Source organism: Echiichthys vipera (assembly GCF_963691815.1).
Source record: "Echiichthys vipera genome assembly, chromosome: 12".
Classification (NCBI taxonomy): domain Eukaryota; kingdom Metazoa; phylum Chordata; class Actinopteri; order Perciformes; family Trachinidae; genus Echiichthys; species Echiichthys vipera.
Genome location: NC_139837.1, coordinates 17,774,562 through 17,790,149, shown reverse-complemented (window position 1 = coordinate 17,790,149; position 15,588 = coordinate 17,774,562). Strand labels below are relative to the sequence as shown.

Here is a 15,588-nt window from a genome sequence, read left to right as displayed (position 1 = left end):
TCCTATGAATCATCATGAATAACAAATACTTGGATTTCTTTCTTTTTTCTTTTTTGACATGTCCGAAAAGGAGTGGGAAGAAGTAGACACTTATTTAATCCCACCCCTTCTCCATAATCCATTGCTTCCTTTGTCATATATTTATTTTTTATTTCTTTATTATTATTATTATTTCCAAATTCAACCATTTTTTAAACTTTACTTAACAAGTATTTTACAAAATACACTTATTTCTCATATATATGCATATTAAATATATCATATAGACCTTTTCAAGGATGTAAACATAAACATTTCAAAACAGTCCTGATTTATTTCCTATTGCAGTGTATTTGACATCAACTGACAGGAAGTTACCAAGGACCAAGGCTGTTGCCTAGCAATACAATTCCGTTGAAAATGTGTATATATATATAATTTTGTGATATAATACAGATTTAAAATAAATAAATTAAATAAAAAAAGAATGAAATTAAATAAAACGTAACATGAACGTAACTCTTCCTTAGAAATAACCGTGAATGTGGTTTTATTTTGAAATAAGCGGAAGTGGGTGTGCTGCTCCGATAGGTCGTCATTAGAAGAGCTCATCTGTAGCTTTGTGGCTAGGTTGGCAGTAGGTTGTTTTCTTGATAGCCGCCCCTGGGTTCCCACTCACCGCTGAACGCCACAGCAGAAATCCTGTCATTACAGCGGCACACCAGACGGACGTATAGGCTACAGGTCTGTTTTTACCTTTATTTGACGGAATACAAATGCTATCTGACAGCTAGCTATAACGTCACGTTTTGTGTCTGTCAGCCATGTTACTGTATATCAATCAATGATGCAGCTAGCCACAGGAACCGTGTTTATTTTTAGCAGCTAACCTGCGCCGACTGCAGTGCAAATGAAACATGTATATATATATATATATATATATATCTATATATAGATACATATATAGTTAGGCACGGTGTGTGATATGCTGGAGGCGGACATTTTTTACGATACGATGGTGACATGGATGTTGATATAAATATGATATCCCGAAAAATGTGTTTCTGCAAAAAATCCAAGCTGTCTGTCGCTGTTAAGCTAAGAGTTAGCTAAGCCAAGGCCCCGGTCAACACAACTTACAGTTCCCGTTATTAGGACTGGACGTCAAAAAGCATAAATGCACCGAAAGCGTGTATCAGGGTTCTTACGGGTGCTGGAAATCCTTGAAAACACTTGACTTTTTTAGTGGGGTGTTTTCAAGGATTTGGAAAGTGCTTGGATTTTGAAAGAAGTATTTGAAACTGCTTGAAATATATGCTATATGGGATGGCATGCATGTTTTAAAATAGAGAAAAGAATATCTCTACATTTGAGGGACTTAAAACAGAATTCTTGCATGAAAATTGACGTCCTTCTATAGAAAGCTGCATCAAAACATTGTTTTGGTATTTTATAGGACAATGATAACTAGTTCAATGTGATGAACAAGTGCAATAAAAAGTAGACTGAATACTGAGTATTGTACTGGATACATATATGTAGTTTACCGAAAACCTTGAAATAAGTGCAAAGTGCTTGAATTTGACTTTGGAGGAGGTGTAGCCACCCTGATCTTAACCTAAAACATTGTATGCTTAGTTACTACCAGCCAGTATGGTTGGTTAACTTTAAGTAGTCTTAGCAGTGGATTAAGTAGATCCTCATAGTAGACTTCTAACAGAGCAGGCCGGAATAGCTACTGCACTCTACTACAAAACATCCCTGAATGCATCATACTACCCAGGCATGTTTCCTTAACACATGCTGTAATTACATCATGTTTCACAGGCCTATATCTAGTTGACTTTTCAGGCTTGTAGTCTCAGGGATGCACACAAATGATCAGTGTACAGTATTTCCATTGGCTATTGGTCCAATGTCAGTTAATCAGTTGCATCAGAAGCTTTTTCAAAAATGTCAACAATGCACTGATGTGTGGGTTTCCTGCTCGCAGATGGACCAGCAGGACCCGTCCTATATGTTTGCCAGTCTAAAACGGCCTCACTCGGAGCAGCTGCTGCAAGGCCTCCAGCTCTTGCGGCAGGATCACGAACTATGTGACATTGTCCTGCGTGTCGGTGATGCCAAGATCCATGCACACAAGGTAGTGCTGGCCAGCATCAGCCCTTACTTCAAGGCCATGTTCACGGGTAACCTGTCAGAAAAGGAGACCTCTGAGGTGGAATTCCAGTGCATCGATGAGACTGCCTTGCAGGTATGCTTGAAGACGTATTAATTATACTGATTAACTGATGTACCATAGTTTTTTGTTTATGTGAACCTTTTACTCTCCCTCTTTCAGGCCATTGTTGAGTATGCCTACACTGGCACGGTGTTTATCTCCCAGGAAACAGTTGAATCTCTGCTACCGGCTGCCGACCTACTCCAGGTTAAGCTAGTACTGAAGGAGTGCTGCTCCTTCTTAGAGAGCCAACTAGATGCTGGAAACTGTATAGGCATCTCCCGCTTCGCAGAGACGTATGGCTGTCATGACCTGTGCCTGGCTGCAACTAAGTTCATCTGTGAGAACTTTGAGGAAGTTTGTCTGACAGAGGAGTTTTTTGAACTAACAAGGGCTGAGTTGGATGAAATTGTGTCTAATGACTGCCTTAAGGTGGTCACAGAGGAGACTGTATTTTTCGCACTGGAATCGTGGATCAAATATGATGTAACTGAGAGACAGCAGCATCTGGCTCAGCTGCTGCACTGTGTTCGCCTTCCACTCCTCAGCGTAAAGTTTCTCACTCGCCTATATGAAGCCAACCACCTTATACGAGATGACCACGCATGCAAGCACCTGCTCAATGAGGCCCTCAAATATCATTTTATGCCTGAGCACCGGCTCTCCTATCAGACTGTGTTGTCGGCACGGCCCAGGTGTGCCCCGAAGGTGCTGCTTGCAGTAGGAGGCAAGGCTGGACTGTTTGCAACATTAGAGAGGTAAAGTAATATATATAATATAGATAATAATTTTAAGCCCTTCTGAAAAGGCAACTTTCCAAATTCTTTATTGTCTGTATGCCTTCACTATGCTCCATGTTTAAAAACAAACTGACCTATCCAATAATATCTGTCTCTCTCTTGCAGCATAGAAATGTATTTCCCTCGGACAGATTCGTGGATAGGATTGGCCCCTCTCAGCGTACCCCGATATGAATTTGGAGTGGCAGTGCTGGACCACAAGGTGTATGTGGTGGGAGGCATCGCCACACACATGAGACAGGGCATTAGCTATCGGAGACACGAGAGCACCGTGGAAAGCTGGGACCCCGAAAGCAACACCTGGTCCTCGGTGGAGCGCATGGCAGAGTGCCGAAGTACACTTGGAGTGGTGGTCCTGGCTGGTGAGCTGTATGCCCTCGGAGGCTATGATGGCCAGTATTACCTCCAGTCGGTAGAGAAATATGTGCCCAAGTTGAAGGAGTGGCAGCCCGTGGCGCCCATGACCAAGTCTCGCAGCTGCTTTGCCACTGCTGTGCTGGACGGCATGGTGTATGCAATTGGAGGCTATGGCCCAGCCCATATGAACAGGTAATACCACTTGGAGTGAATATGATCTTTTTTTGTTTTACTTGTGGAAATATAGTTTGTTTTTGGCTGGTGAACATTAACAATGGGAGTATTTAGTTATTTATAACTACAGTATATCTTGTTCTGTAGATTACCCACTGAATCATTCATTCTATAGCTGACATGGTAAACCTCCCCTTCTACTGTAACCTCTTTCATTCAATTTTCTGTATAATGTGAAAAAAGGTTCAGAACACACAACTAACCTTTCTGTGTTCCTACCTGATGACATTTGACATCAGTAGCGTAAGGTTGTGGTGCGCTACTACACTGGTTTTTGAAAACTCTTTGATTTCAGTGAATAGCTTGTAGCTATTTTAGACCTTTCAAACCTGGCTTTTTCTCTCAAGGTCTTGTTAGTTATTTAATAGACCTGGTAATCAAGTGAAGGATGTCAAGTGTTGCTGAGAAAATGGCCAGGGCCCTGTTAATGAGTGACGAGGAGTCATAACAGAAGTGGTTGCTGATGTTTCATGGAGAGGGCTCCTGACTGTGTGCTGCTGGTTGGACCTCTGTTGTTGCCGTGGATCTCGAGAGAGCAGTGTCTCTGTTGCTTGTTTCCTTGACTCCCGAAACCCCTCAGGAGAATGTGTTTGGAAAGAGAGTCTTTGGGGACTATTTTTTTTCTTCCCCCAATGGCTTGTATGTCCTTGCATACTGCAAAACAATCCCTGATTGCCAATGCTCCAGTTGCTGTCAGGGGGTTCATTTGATTCTTGTAATTCACCACGACCGTTGATGGCCCTGTTACAAGTTGCACCATGTGTGTGATCAGACCTCCTGAACTGTTAATACATTTAAACATGATAACTAAATATCAGCCCATTAGGTACTGTATTTCTAAATTACATTTGCACATGAAATAGGTTCACCGTTCCTGAAATGCATCTTATAAAGGTACATAATTGTTTTTGCATGTTGTTAAAGAAACTAATTGCATAAACTTACTTCAGACATTTTCCTAAAGCTTACCACATGTTGTTAGATTTTCCAGATATCGTGTCACTATGCCTGTAGAGTATAAAAATAGTTTCTTGAAACTTAGAATTGCTAAATCATTCATTACAGAATGTGAATGGGGGTCTGTGGAGGAAATGCAGAGTGCAGGGAGGTTGCATCAATTTGCATTTGGATTATTTAAACCATTGTGCGACTTGCTAATTGTGCTTCGTCGTCTCCACACAGCGTGGAGCGGTACGACCCCAGCAAGGATGCCTGGGAAATGGTAGCCCCCATGGCAGACAAGAGGATCAACTTCGGAGTAGGCGTCATGCTCGGCTTCATATTCGTTGTAGGCGGACACAACGGAGTGTCTCACCTGTCTAGCATTGAGAGGTATGATCCGCATCAGAACCAGTGGACAGCCTGTCGGCCAATGAATGAACCGCGCACTGGTGAGTGACATCATACTTTAGCTGAACTCTTAGCTATTTAAAGGATTTACAAATTGGATAATATCTAAAGAGACTACACATGGATGCTAAAATAGAAATTGCATCTTGTCTGTGTGTGTAGACTCTGTATCATTTGTGAACCGACTGAGAGAACTGCGTTCAGAAAATGGTGATAATTGCATGTAATAAGTTATGTAAGACTGTGACATCATCTTGCAGGTGTGGGCTCTGCCATCGTGGACAACTACCTCTATGTGGTGGGAGGTCACTCCGGGTCATCCTACCTGAACACTGTCCAGCGCTATGACCCCATCTCAGACAGCTGGTTGGACTCGAGCGGCATGATGTATTGCCGTTGCAACTTTGGTCTGACTGCCCTTTGACCCATGGCCCAGCCAGCTAGGACCCAATAAGAGAACTTAGACACAAAGACGTTTCTTTTTTGTTGTCTCCTCCTTCCCCACATTCATCCTCCCAGGTGCAGAGGAGCGCTGCACACCCAACGTGAACACCAGAGGAGAGAGAGCCTGCTGGGTGGATGGATGTACCGGGCTAGCTGGCTGGCTAGAGGGGGACCACGGATGTGGTTGCAGAGATGAGTTAGAGCTGCAAAGTTCTGCGGAACAGAGAAGATGATGATTAGACAGCTGTTGTCACAGGCACGAGGAGGCGACCGCTCTACTGCTGCTGGACCACAATGAGGACTCTGAGCCATTTCCCAGAGGATTGTAGGAGAAAACTTGTCACTTTTGTTTCAAAATTCTGTTATGTTAGCAGACATTTACTGTTTTCCTTCATGCCATTAATTGTCTTTAACACCCCAATTTCTCATTTTTTATTTTTATGAATTAATTTCCCTGCTGCAACTGGAACCATGTGTTCAGATTTTGTAGAACACCGCAGTTTGCTGGTGTATTTGTATGAATATGTGGTTGTTGGCCATGTAGTGTGTGTGTATGTCTGTGTGTATGCTCGAGGGGTACATGCATGTCAGATAGGATTGTTTGTTTTGTTACGTGTCCGGGTGCAGAGCTGATGCTCCGGCTCAGCCACACAGGAGTTCTGCATCAAAATCAGTGCTTCACAAAAAAGAGAAAAGTTGGAATCTTTATATTTTCAAAAAGGGCTACCTTTTTCTCTCGTGTAAGTAGTCTAAATAAAATATATAGATACGAAATATATCCTCTAGTGCAATGCCTGTAAATGTTTTTCTGCACTGGGTCACTAGTGTGCGTGCGGATGTATGTGTAGTTTGATTCCAAGGTTCAGTGTAGAGGTGAGTGACAAATTCTCCTGAGAGTCTTTGCCACAAGTTTCTGCTTTATCCTCGGAGCCATTTAGAAACCCCCATGTTTTAGCTTCTGTTACATCTTCCTAAGGTCAGGTCATGCACTTGCTACTCTTCAAAATAGTTGAAATCGACCTTGGCCCTCTCTTCACCCTTTGGTCTGTACACAATACCAACTGGTGCTATATTTAGGATTCAGGATTCAGCTGTTAGTCTGTGTTGCCTGACACAAATAGGTCAACCTCTGTTCAGCCTCTGCTACATTACTGTGTAAAATGTTGGTTATTTAATTCATGTGCATTTTAAATGCGTAAATTGTAATGGCCCCTCACCATGCAATAAAACAAAAGTCCTACTGAAAGGGAAGCCTGTGGTTGGAAAACCACAAACTCCTTTTCTCCATAAACATTTAAGAAGTCTGAAAATTAGCACAATGTTTTTTTTCCTGTTTTAATTTAAAAACATCAGCATTCCTCAACCTCCTATTGTCCATGTTGCTGGGTATGAGCATGCTTCGTCCTTTTCTCAATGCCTGTTCCCAGTACAACGTCAAACGAGGCGTTCTCTGCCCGTTATAGAGTCTGACACTTGCTCTTTTTGCTCACCTACTTGCTACCAAACATGTGATCCTCATGTGGCCAAGGTCTTGCTTGCAAGCTCAGGTTTTAGGTAATCCGCTCACAGCTACATGTGAAGTGCCAAAACATGAGCTTTTTTCGTATTTTTTTGCATCTATCCCACCTCCAGTGCTTAAAACGGCTTCCTTTGTGTGCCACAATTGAAACATTTTCTTCTAGTTACTTATTTCAAATGTATTGGCATGACATTATTCCATGCTGTCCTATGGAGATGGATGAACACCAAGGGCTGTGCCAGCCAACTCAGGCCATGTTCCCACTGTCGCCAGTCCAGTGTCCTGGGTGAGCGACCAGAGTGCTCCCCTGGTTGCATTTGATTCCAGGCTGGCTGAGGGTGTCACTATGTGGCTAACAGACCAGTCAAGCAAGCATAGCAAAACAGGGGGAATTAGACTAGGAAAGGTTAGGTGTGGTGTGTCTTGTTGAGTCACTTAATGTTCAAGTCTACTTTGAGTTGCTTTGTGCACTGATGTTTGCACACAAGTTCACAAAACTTTAACCAAGCTCTACATTGCACTTACCAAACGATTTGATACATATTGTAATTTGTACACGTGTTTTAATTTAGAATAATGGCATTTAGATAATGCAATAAGACTTCTGTTCTTTCTGTGGATGAATATGTCTTTTGTGTTTGTCTCTTTAAAAAGCCAAGGCATCTCATATTGCTGTAACAGAACCCCACATGGCATGTATGTTGATTCACACTGTTGACTGGTAATGTGGACGTCTGATGAAACATCAAATGTTACCATTGACTTTGCCTCATCCTACCAGACATCTTGTGTTGTCATTTTGTCGTGAACACAGGTTCATTTGTATGAAGCATATGTTTACTGAGGCAGATTAAGATGGATTGCTCACAATTTAATTAATGGCCAAATTTGAGGTGTACAACTTTTCTAAAAATTCAGCCGCTTTCACCACGTGTAGGTCTTGTAAACGTTAGACAGGACGTGCTCTTCCACTCGTACTCTATATGTCATGTGTTTGTGAAATGATTAGGGTAAGAATTACTACAGATGGGAACTTTAATGACATTTGCCTTGCAAATTGGTCAGGGTGTCACTGGTGAGACATTTAGTTTGTTGCAGATTATTTGCATCACCATATGGTGTACTTTCTGGTTTATTTTGAAAAAGTAGTAACACATAAGCAGCCCAAGCGTTTTCCTGCAAATATGTCATTTTGTTTTAGAAAGATGTGAATGTGATTTTTATTTTTTTTGTATTTATAATTATAATTTGTATTGTTTCTGTTCTGTAACCTGATTTGCTAATTTTGTCTATTACGCACTAGAATTGTTAGTCACTTAACAGCCACAGCACAAATCACGCTGGCGTAATTATGTGCTGCTGCTGCCATGATTCATCTAGCATCAGTTGTATACAGTGTCATGATTTCTGAGGTGTATATTTAATACTGCTTTAATGAATTTTGAAAGTGATGCTGATGAAAATCTGCAAACGTGAATCTGCAAAAAGAAGGGATGTTAAAATTGAGTTTGTGTGCATTTTCATTATGGCCTAACCAATGTCATGCTTTTGCCACCACTCTCACCAAAGTGCTTGTTCAAAGAAAGCAGATGGATGACTAACACCTGGTCTGCAATGAACTGCCACTCTGTGTCCGAAAGAAAAAAAGAATCCTGATGTCAATGTTAGCCAAATGACCACTCTGCTTCTTTTACATTTCTCATTGCATCTGGAGTTAAGGTGATGATCTTGAATTTTATATCCTGTGGATTAATACTGGAAGTACAAGATAACCTTAGATGTAGAGACAGTAGCTTTTCACATTTGATCATGTTTTGATTGAAGACATTTCACATACATTTAAGTCAGTTTGTGTGGTGCAGTTGTACCCAGTTTAAAATAAATGCCTGCCTTAAAAGGTACTCTCTCCTTTTCATGTGGCTCTTGTTTTACACATCCATACAAGTGCAACAAAATAAATCAACACAAGTGTACTCCAAAATATTTGTATTTTGCATAGAAAAAAACAATAATCAACATCTGATCACGATCAAGGATTTATGCTCGACAGGATTCCCTTTCACAAACTTTCCTTGGCAGAGGCACTGTGTGATTTCAGTTCTTCTTTAAGGTTAAAAAACATGTTAATAATCATACCTCCTGTGTTTGCGACTGCAGTGTGTGCTGAGATAGTGTTAAAATACTTGAATTGAATTAGTGTAGACAGTAATATTTGAGTTTGCAGTGTCAAAAAACAGGCATACCAGACTCCTCTCAACCTCTATATATAATTATAAGAACTTTGTATTTTAACATTCACTCATTGTATTAAATCCTTGCCTTCAATTTAAGCATCTTAACAAAAACAGAGTTTTGTTTGGTTGTTTTTTACCGTCAGACCAGTGTAAATAGAAAAAGCACCAATTTAATTTAAAGAAAGGGTTGCTATGCATACATGTAAAAATAAGACTGCTAAAATTGTACACTTGCAATTATGATAGAAATGTGACATACAGTCAGTCTCACCTAGGCAAAGCTGCTTAATAGCAAATGCACCCTCAGAGTGTAATCCATGTAACAACCATGATGTTTTTAAAATCATACCTATCTCCCTTGTGTGTCTGGTAAATGCATACAATGTGCATTACCCCAGCTGCTGTCATTTATGCAGATCAACCCAGAACTATTATAGTCCATTATATTCTTGGATTCCAAGCATGCCCAAAAATAAGTAATTTGCACAGTAAGCTTTCTGCAAGCATTCAGGTGAAATGGAGCATCAGCACTCTGCAACAGCTAGCAGAGGAAGCAACAGCTGATAGGAATTCATGATAAATCAACAAGAAATTTACAGATAAGTATAGAAAAAACAGTAACAGTTTAAGGCAAAATAACCGTAGGAAAGGTGGATGAACGCGTTTCACTCCTGCTCATCTGTGTGTCCACTTGTTATAGGACGAGTTCACTTGTCGGAGGCGCGGATGTAGACCAGAGAGGACAGCAGCAGGAGCTCTGGTGGCTTGTGTAAAAGGATCAGGTTGTCACTCCTCAGACCGTCATAGTGCATCCAGCAGCCGTCTATCTGGAAGGCTGCAGAGTAGTGATGCTCCTCCTTGTTGAAGAGTGTGGCGCCCTCCAGTAAGTACCTGTGGAGAAAAGAGTTAATACCATATTTCTTTATAATGTCCAGGAAACTCAAAGTAAGAGCACAAACGTATTTTTGGGGGCTGCATGACATAGAAAAATACACAATATGTGATAACGATAGCAATATTACTTACAAACAAAATAAAGTATAATCACTTCTGCTTTTCGGCTGCTTTCAATAAAGTGCTAAACTACGACAAACTGCTTGTTGAATTAAAAAAAACTGAGAGGAAGTTATTGCCAACATTATGTTATTAAACACAAAAGGCTCCATTTAAAAAAAATAGGTATATTTTAAAATGCAGTTTCTACTTATACTCTTTCAACTAACAAACATTTTTTCTCTTTGATTTGAGACAAAGAAAGGCAGGAAGTTGTAGATGAAGAAGTATCTCTTTTTCCCTCTACATACTACATCTTGCAGGTGCAAAGCCTGTACCAAGAAACTCCTTCTTTAATGACAGGTTGAGCTTTAATTAGCCAGTTTTTAATCATGTGTCTTTAAACTGAGTTATTAGTCTAAAAGGAGCTTTCTTTTCATTTACTAATATGGGAAAAGTCAATCTGTTTTTTTTAATCTTGTGTTGCTTAGACTAACCATACAATGGAAGCCAATGGAAACATACAGTAAAAGCTCTATACCTCTGCTGGCAGAGAGCCAGATGGTAAGGAACATAGGACAGTTCCTCTGACTTCCACTGCTGCATGTTGAGAATAACAAAGGGTGGGGGTCCATGGCAAAAGACCCTCTGAGAGAACTCCCTTAGCCCGTCACACCTGTTTAAAAAAAGGTAATTGATTTGTCAAGGAAGTGGAATTAGACTGGACCAAAATAAAAGATGAACACCCTCCCTATGTCTCACCCCTGTTCTGAGCAGAGTAGGAGTTTGGGGTAGAAGAACTCGTCCACGGCCGACTGAATGGGGTCTCTGTGAGGCAGCTCGTGAGGAGGGCTGGAGGGAAAAATCTTAAGATTATACCATCAGAAAAGACTCCATTGCATAGCACTGACCTTCTCACAGAGACAATTAAGATAATACACTGTTCACTGAACATGCAGATTAACATAAAGACGGCAAGGCATGCATGGTCTTTTATGTCACCTCAATTACATAGGCTGAGATTTTTAAAGTTTAGTCTGATGAGAGGTGAAAATAAAAAACATTTTTAGGAGCTCACCTGAACCATTAGTATTATTTAAAGTGCTAACTATGTGACAAGTCCATAAAGACATTTGATACATAACAACACTAGGTAAAGGCAGCTGTTGGTTCAATGTACACAATGTACTAAGTCCTGACAAACACAGCTAATTTTCACAGAGTTAAACTGAGAAAAAGTTGCATCAAGTTCACTTTGTGAACATCATGATATTACACTGTCTGTGGGCAGTATACCTGATGTTGATTGTAGTCTTGATGAACTCCTGGAAGTGGGCCGGGCAGCTCCAGTTGGTGCACAGACTCTCCTGTATAGTGGACATGAGGTTCTCCAGGTTCTCTGTGAAGTTGTCATGCTCGTTCCCAAACAGGTCAATCTCCAGTGCCGCGTGGTGGATCTCAGTCCGTAACTGTCTTTTAGACATCCTGTCCCAGATCCACAGCATCTTCACTGTGGTGTATTCACAGGAGTCCATCAGGTAGAGGAAATACTCCACAAACTGCTTGCCCAGGAAGACAGCCAGCTCCCTGGGGAAGCCCTGGTTGTCCCGCAGGATCACATACAGGATCATGAGGAAGCCATCGATGGTGCAGGTGTTTTTGAGGTTGATTTTGACGTACAGAGGGGTGCATGATATGGCCTTCCGTCCTGCCTTAATGGTGAAGACGCCGCCCCATGGCAGCACGGGCCTCCAGAAGGAGTGGTCCTCTTCGTCACTGTTGTTGATAGAGGCACGGATTTCATCAAACAGTGTCTTAGACCTAAAGGGACATGTGCATATGAGTTTTTTTTATTTTTATTCATCAAAATAACAATCATAGACAGACAAACAAATACACAATACAATTTCAGAGAGCAGAATAAATCACATAAAGTATATGTACACAAGACATGCATACTGTATGTACATACATACTGTACATGCAACAGAAATGGACAATGGTAATAGAATATATACAGTAAATCACACCACGAAAGAGGTAAATTCATTATACAATAAGAATAAATAGGGGATAAAGTAAATGACCCGATATGAAATGACAAGGAAGTTCAATAAATGCATTCTTGTAACAGTCTATAAATCTGTTGCTTGTTTTGTTGTTTAGGGAAATGGATTTAATAAGTCACTTTAATCTCACTATAAAAATATATTCGTAGATTCACATTGAAAGAAATGTGCGTACGAGTTAGCATAGGATTAGACGGAGGTGGTGATGTGTGTTGCACAGATGGACGCGGACTGGATACTGTTGAGATACGGGGCTGGCTTTACCGCTATCTAAGGGTATGCAAACAGATTGGAAGTTAGCAAAACAATGCATGCTATGAAAAGAGGCGTCGTTATCCTCCAGGGACTAGACATAGCCACCCAAAGCCCCGCTAGCTCAACGCATTAGCAGCTGCTGTGAATTCACCTTTCGAAGTGCAGACTGTTGTCAGTGTTTTTTAGCGTTTGGAAGTCTTCGGTGTCGCTCAAAACACAGAATCTACTCTCCATAGCTCTCTGTATTTCTTCATGTCTTGCATCGGACTTGTAGCCTTGATATTCGAGTATAGTATTTTCTGGCACCTTCTGTCTGAGTTTCTGAGTGATGACGTCTCTGCAAGGATCAAAACAATCCCGAACAAACGTCAAGTCGGGCCCATATAATATAAACCTATAAACACTGCTGTATGTTTTTTTTTTTTTTACGGATAATATAAGCGGTGTGTAAAGTGAGTGCTGCCCTCTGCTGTTGCTCGGCGACATCACACACCCTGAAGTCCCTCCCCTTTCTACACCCCTCAGTGTTACAGCGAATGCTATTGGTTTAGAGATTCTTCTGGCCTATCATCATAGGTGCGTCTATGTAGAGTTGACCATAGACATAAAGAGTAGACGCCTCATCGAACGTTGGGCCTATTGGCGCTGACGAGCGGTGGAGCCGCCATCTTGGACCGGTCGCCCGCTCCACTCAGTGTAAGGACAGGACACGGTTCAGCGTATTTTAATATTCACAGTGGGATTAACAGTAATAGAATATTCTGATATATGATATATGTGATGTATGATAGGTGTTTTGCAAACACTATAAATATAAACACAACAAGAGAAATCATTTATAGAGTATTAATAGGCTATATTTCATACATGAATACATACATCTCTCTCTCACTCACTCTCTCTTTCTCTCTCTCACACACACACAGAAAATTAAAATACATATAAATCAAGAGTATCAATACAATTAGGTCAGAGAGAGAGATGACATTTTGGATACATCTAAATACAAGTCAAACAGACACACTTCCATTTAATGCACTAAAAAACAAAACCCAGAGCCGAACCCTTTATGTTTATAAATATTCAGAAATGATCCATGCTCTGCCAGTCGCATAGTCATGGTGGAGAGGAGAGGGAGGGTCCACATTAGCTGCTATTGCCACTACTCATCATTGATCATGTTTGCCACCATAATTATTATCATTTTCATATTCTGTCAACTTAGCTGTGCTTGTTTCTACTATTCTGTTGTGTTAACTGTCTTAACATATACGTTTTATTCACATTACTATAAATATTATAGTTACTGTTAGGCTTTGCTTGCATCTCTGGAAGTGTGTCTGTCTGTCTCTCTCTGTCCATCTGTGTGTCTTTCTCCCTTTCTCTCTCCTTTTCTTCCTCCCCAACCGGTGCAGACAGATGTGCGTCCTCCACAGAGCTGGGTCTGTCTGACGTTCCTGTCTGTTATAGGGAAGGTTTTCGTCTCCACCGTACTCTACAGAGGAATTGTTGGGTCTATGTAAATCATAAATAAGTCATTGAGTGTGGTCTTTACCTACTCTGTAAAGTGTCCTGAGATAACTTTTGTTATGATTCGACACTATAAATAAAATTGAATTGAATTGAATTGAATTTGAGCGAGTGTGTGTGGTATAAAAATATATATAACATTTTGTTAAATCGTCATTTTCACACTGTTTTGTTCTTGTTTAGAGTGTAGCTCTAATTGGTAAAGACAGTGATGTTGGAGGAGTACTTTGTATAGTATCTAAAATGACTGTGTCCTTTGTTTTTAGGCAAGGTCTAATTATCTGAATGTCTTTATTACATATTTTAATTATGTAGTAATTGTATTTAATGTGCAAACAAAAACACGGGGCATAGTTCAGTAATATCCATTTTAAATTATACAAACCATTTAAGATTTTTCCTTAGTTAAATAAATGTATGATTTTTTCTTTTCAGACTGTTTCAACTTCTGTGGTACAACTGAACTAAAAAAGCCTGGACTCATCAGCTCTGGTTTACAAACATGTGACGTTCGTGCTGCTTTAAGTGGAGATGTGGAGAACCAAGTAAAAATGTATGGGACATTTTGTTCAGCTGTGAGAATATCGGGCACAGAGTGGAAACACATGTTAAATCTCTAATTCATTCTTTATAATAAACCCCACATCATGTTGCTCCTGTTTGATGAAACAGTTTAACAGCAAAGGATATTGGTCAGATTCTGTCACTTCTCCTTTGATAGTCTAAACTTTAAAAAAAAAGTGACATGACATGAAAAATGATCTCATAATTCATGTCAATGTCATGTTCAATTTTTAAAAAAACAAAACTGAGAATATCTGAGGTGACCTGAGATGAACTGTCTCTGAAGTGTCTTCCTCTCATGAAACCACAGCACATCCTCCGCTGACCTACTGCTGGAAATGTGCAATCCATTTACACTAGACCACATGTACGACAACCCCTCTCCTCTCTGCTTCTCCTTTCATATCTACACGCGCACACACACACACACACACACGCGCGCGCGCGCACACACACACACACACACACACACACACACACATCTGGCCGGGGGGTAAATTAACTAATATTCCCACAGAGGCTAATCTCCTAATCTCCATGCCTCTACTGTGACAAGATAATAATAATATAATAAGGGACAGCAGCTCCTCTGGCAGCTAAATATGTATCTACCTGCCACAGCCTGAGGGACTCACTATAACATTAAAAAATGCATGGATTTATGTATAATTGTTTAAAATTGTACTGTACCGTACTGATTATGAATTGTAATATTGTAATATTAGATTAGAGCAGGAATACGCTGCACAGTGCTCTGGCATCTTGTTCCTTCTGCTGCTCAACTCATAGGCTCAACGAGTCACTCATAGAACTGATCTGGTAGAATGACCGATCCAAGATGGCGGCCGCATTTCTCGCGGCCCAACGTTCGATGCGGCGTCTACTCTTTATATGTCTATGGAGTTGACAGTGTGTCAATAGCCACGCCCTCTCCGTCGTCATACCCAGGGTGGCTACGTTCGACGCTATTCCTGAAAGTGAATACGCTGATTTTCAGCCATAGCGCTGCGTTTGTGAATGGAGCTCGCGTAACCACCTT

The 15,588-nt window shown here is 40.7% G+C and overlaps 2 protein-coding genes across 2 annotated transcripts; one reads left to right on the top strand and one right to left on the bottom strand.

The window, feature by feature from the left end:
* Nucleotides 1–623: 623 nt before the first annotated feature.
* On the top strand, nt 624–8,618 carry klhl28 (kelch like family member 28). Its single transcript, XM_083924342.1, has 6 exons — nt 624–723; nt 1,973–2,233; nt 2,321–2,958; nt 3,106–3,549; nt 4,774–4,982; nt 5,202–8,618. Exons 2-6 carry the CDS (start codon nt 1,973–1,975, stop codon nt 5,363–5,365), a joined length of 1,716 nt encoding a protein of 571 aa, XP_083780468.1. The 5' UTR covers nt 624–723; the 3' UTR covers nt 5,366–8,618.
* A 255-nt stretch (nt 8,619–8,873) lies between these two features.
* On the bottom strand, nt 8,874–12,810 carry dorip1 (dopamine receptor interacting protein 1). Its single transcript, XM_083924363.1, has 5 exons — nt 12,607–12,810; nt 11,428–11,952; nt 10,894–10,983; nt 10,673–10,807; nt 8,874–10,029 (listed from the first exon to the last, which is right to left on the bottom strand). The coding sequence occupies exons 1-5, from the start codon at nt 12,687–12,689 to the stop codon at nt 9,846–9,848; spliced, it is 1,017 nt and encodes a 338-aa protein (XP_083780489.1). The 5' UTR covers nt 12,690–12,810; the 3' UTR covers nt 8,874–9,845.
* Nucleotides 12,811–15,588: the final 2,778 nt, after the last annotated feature.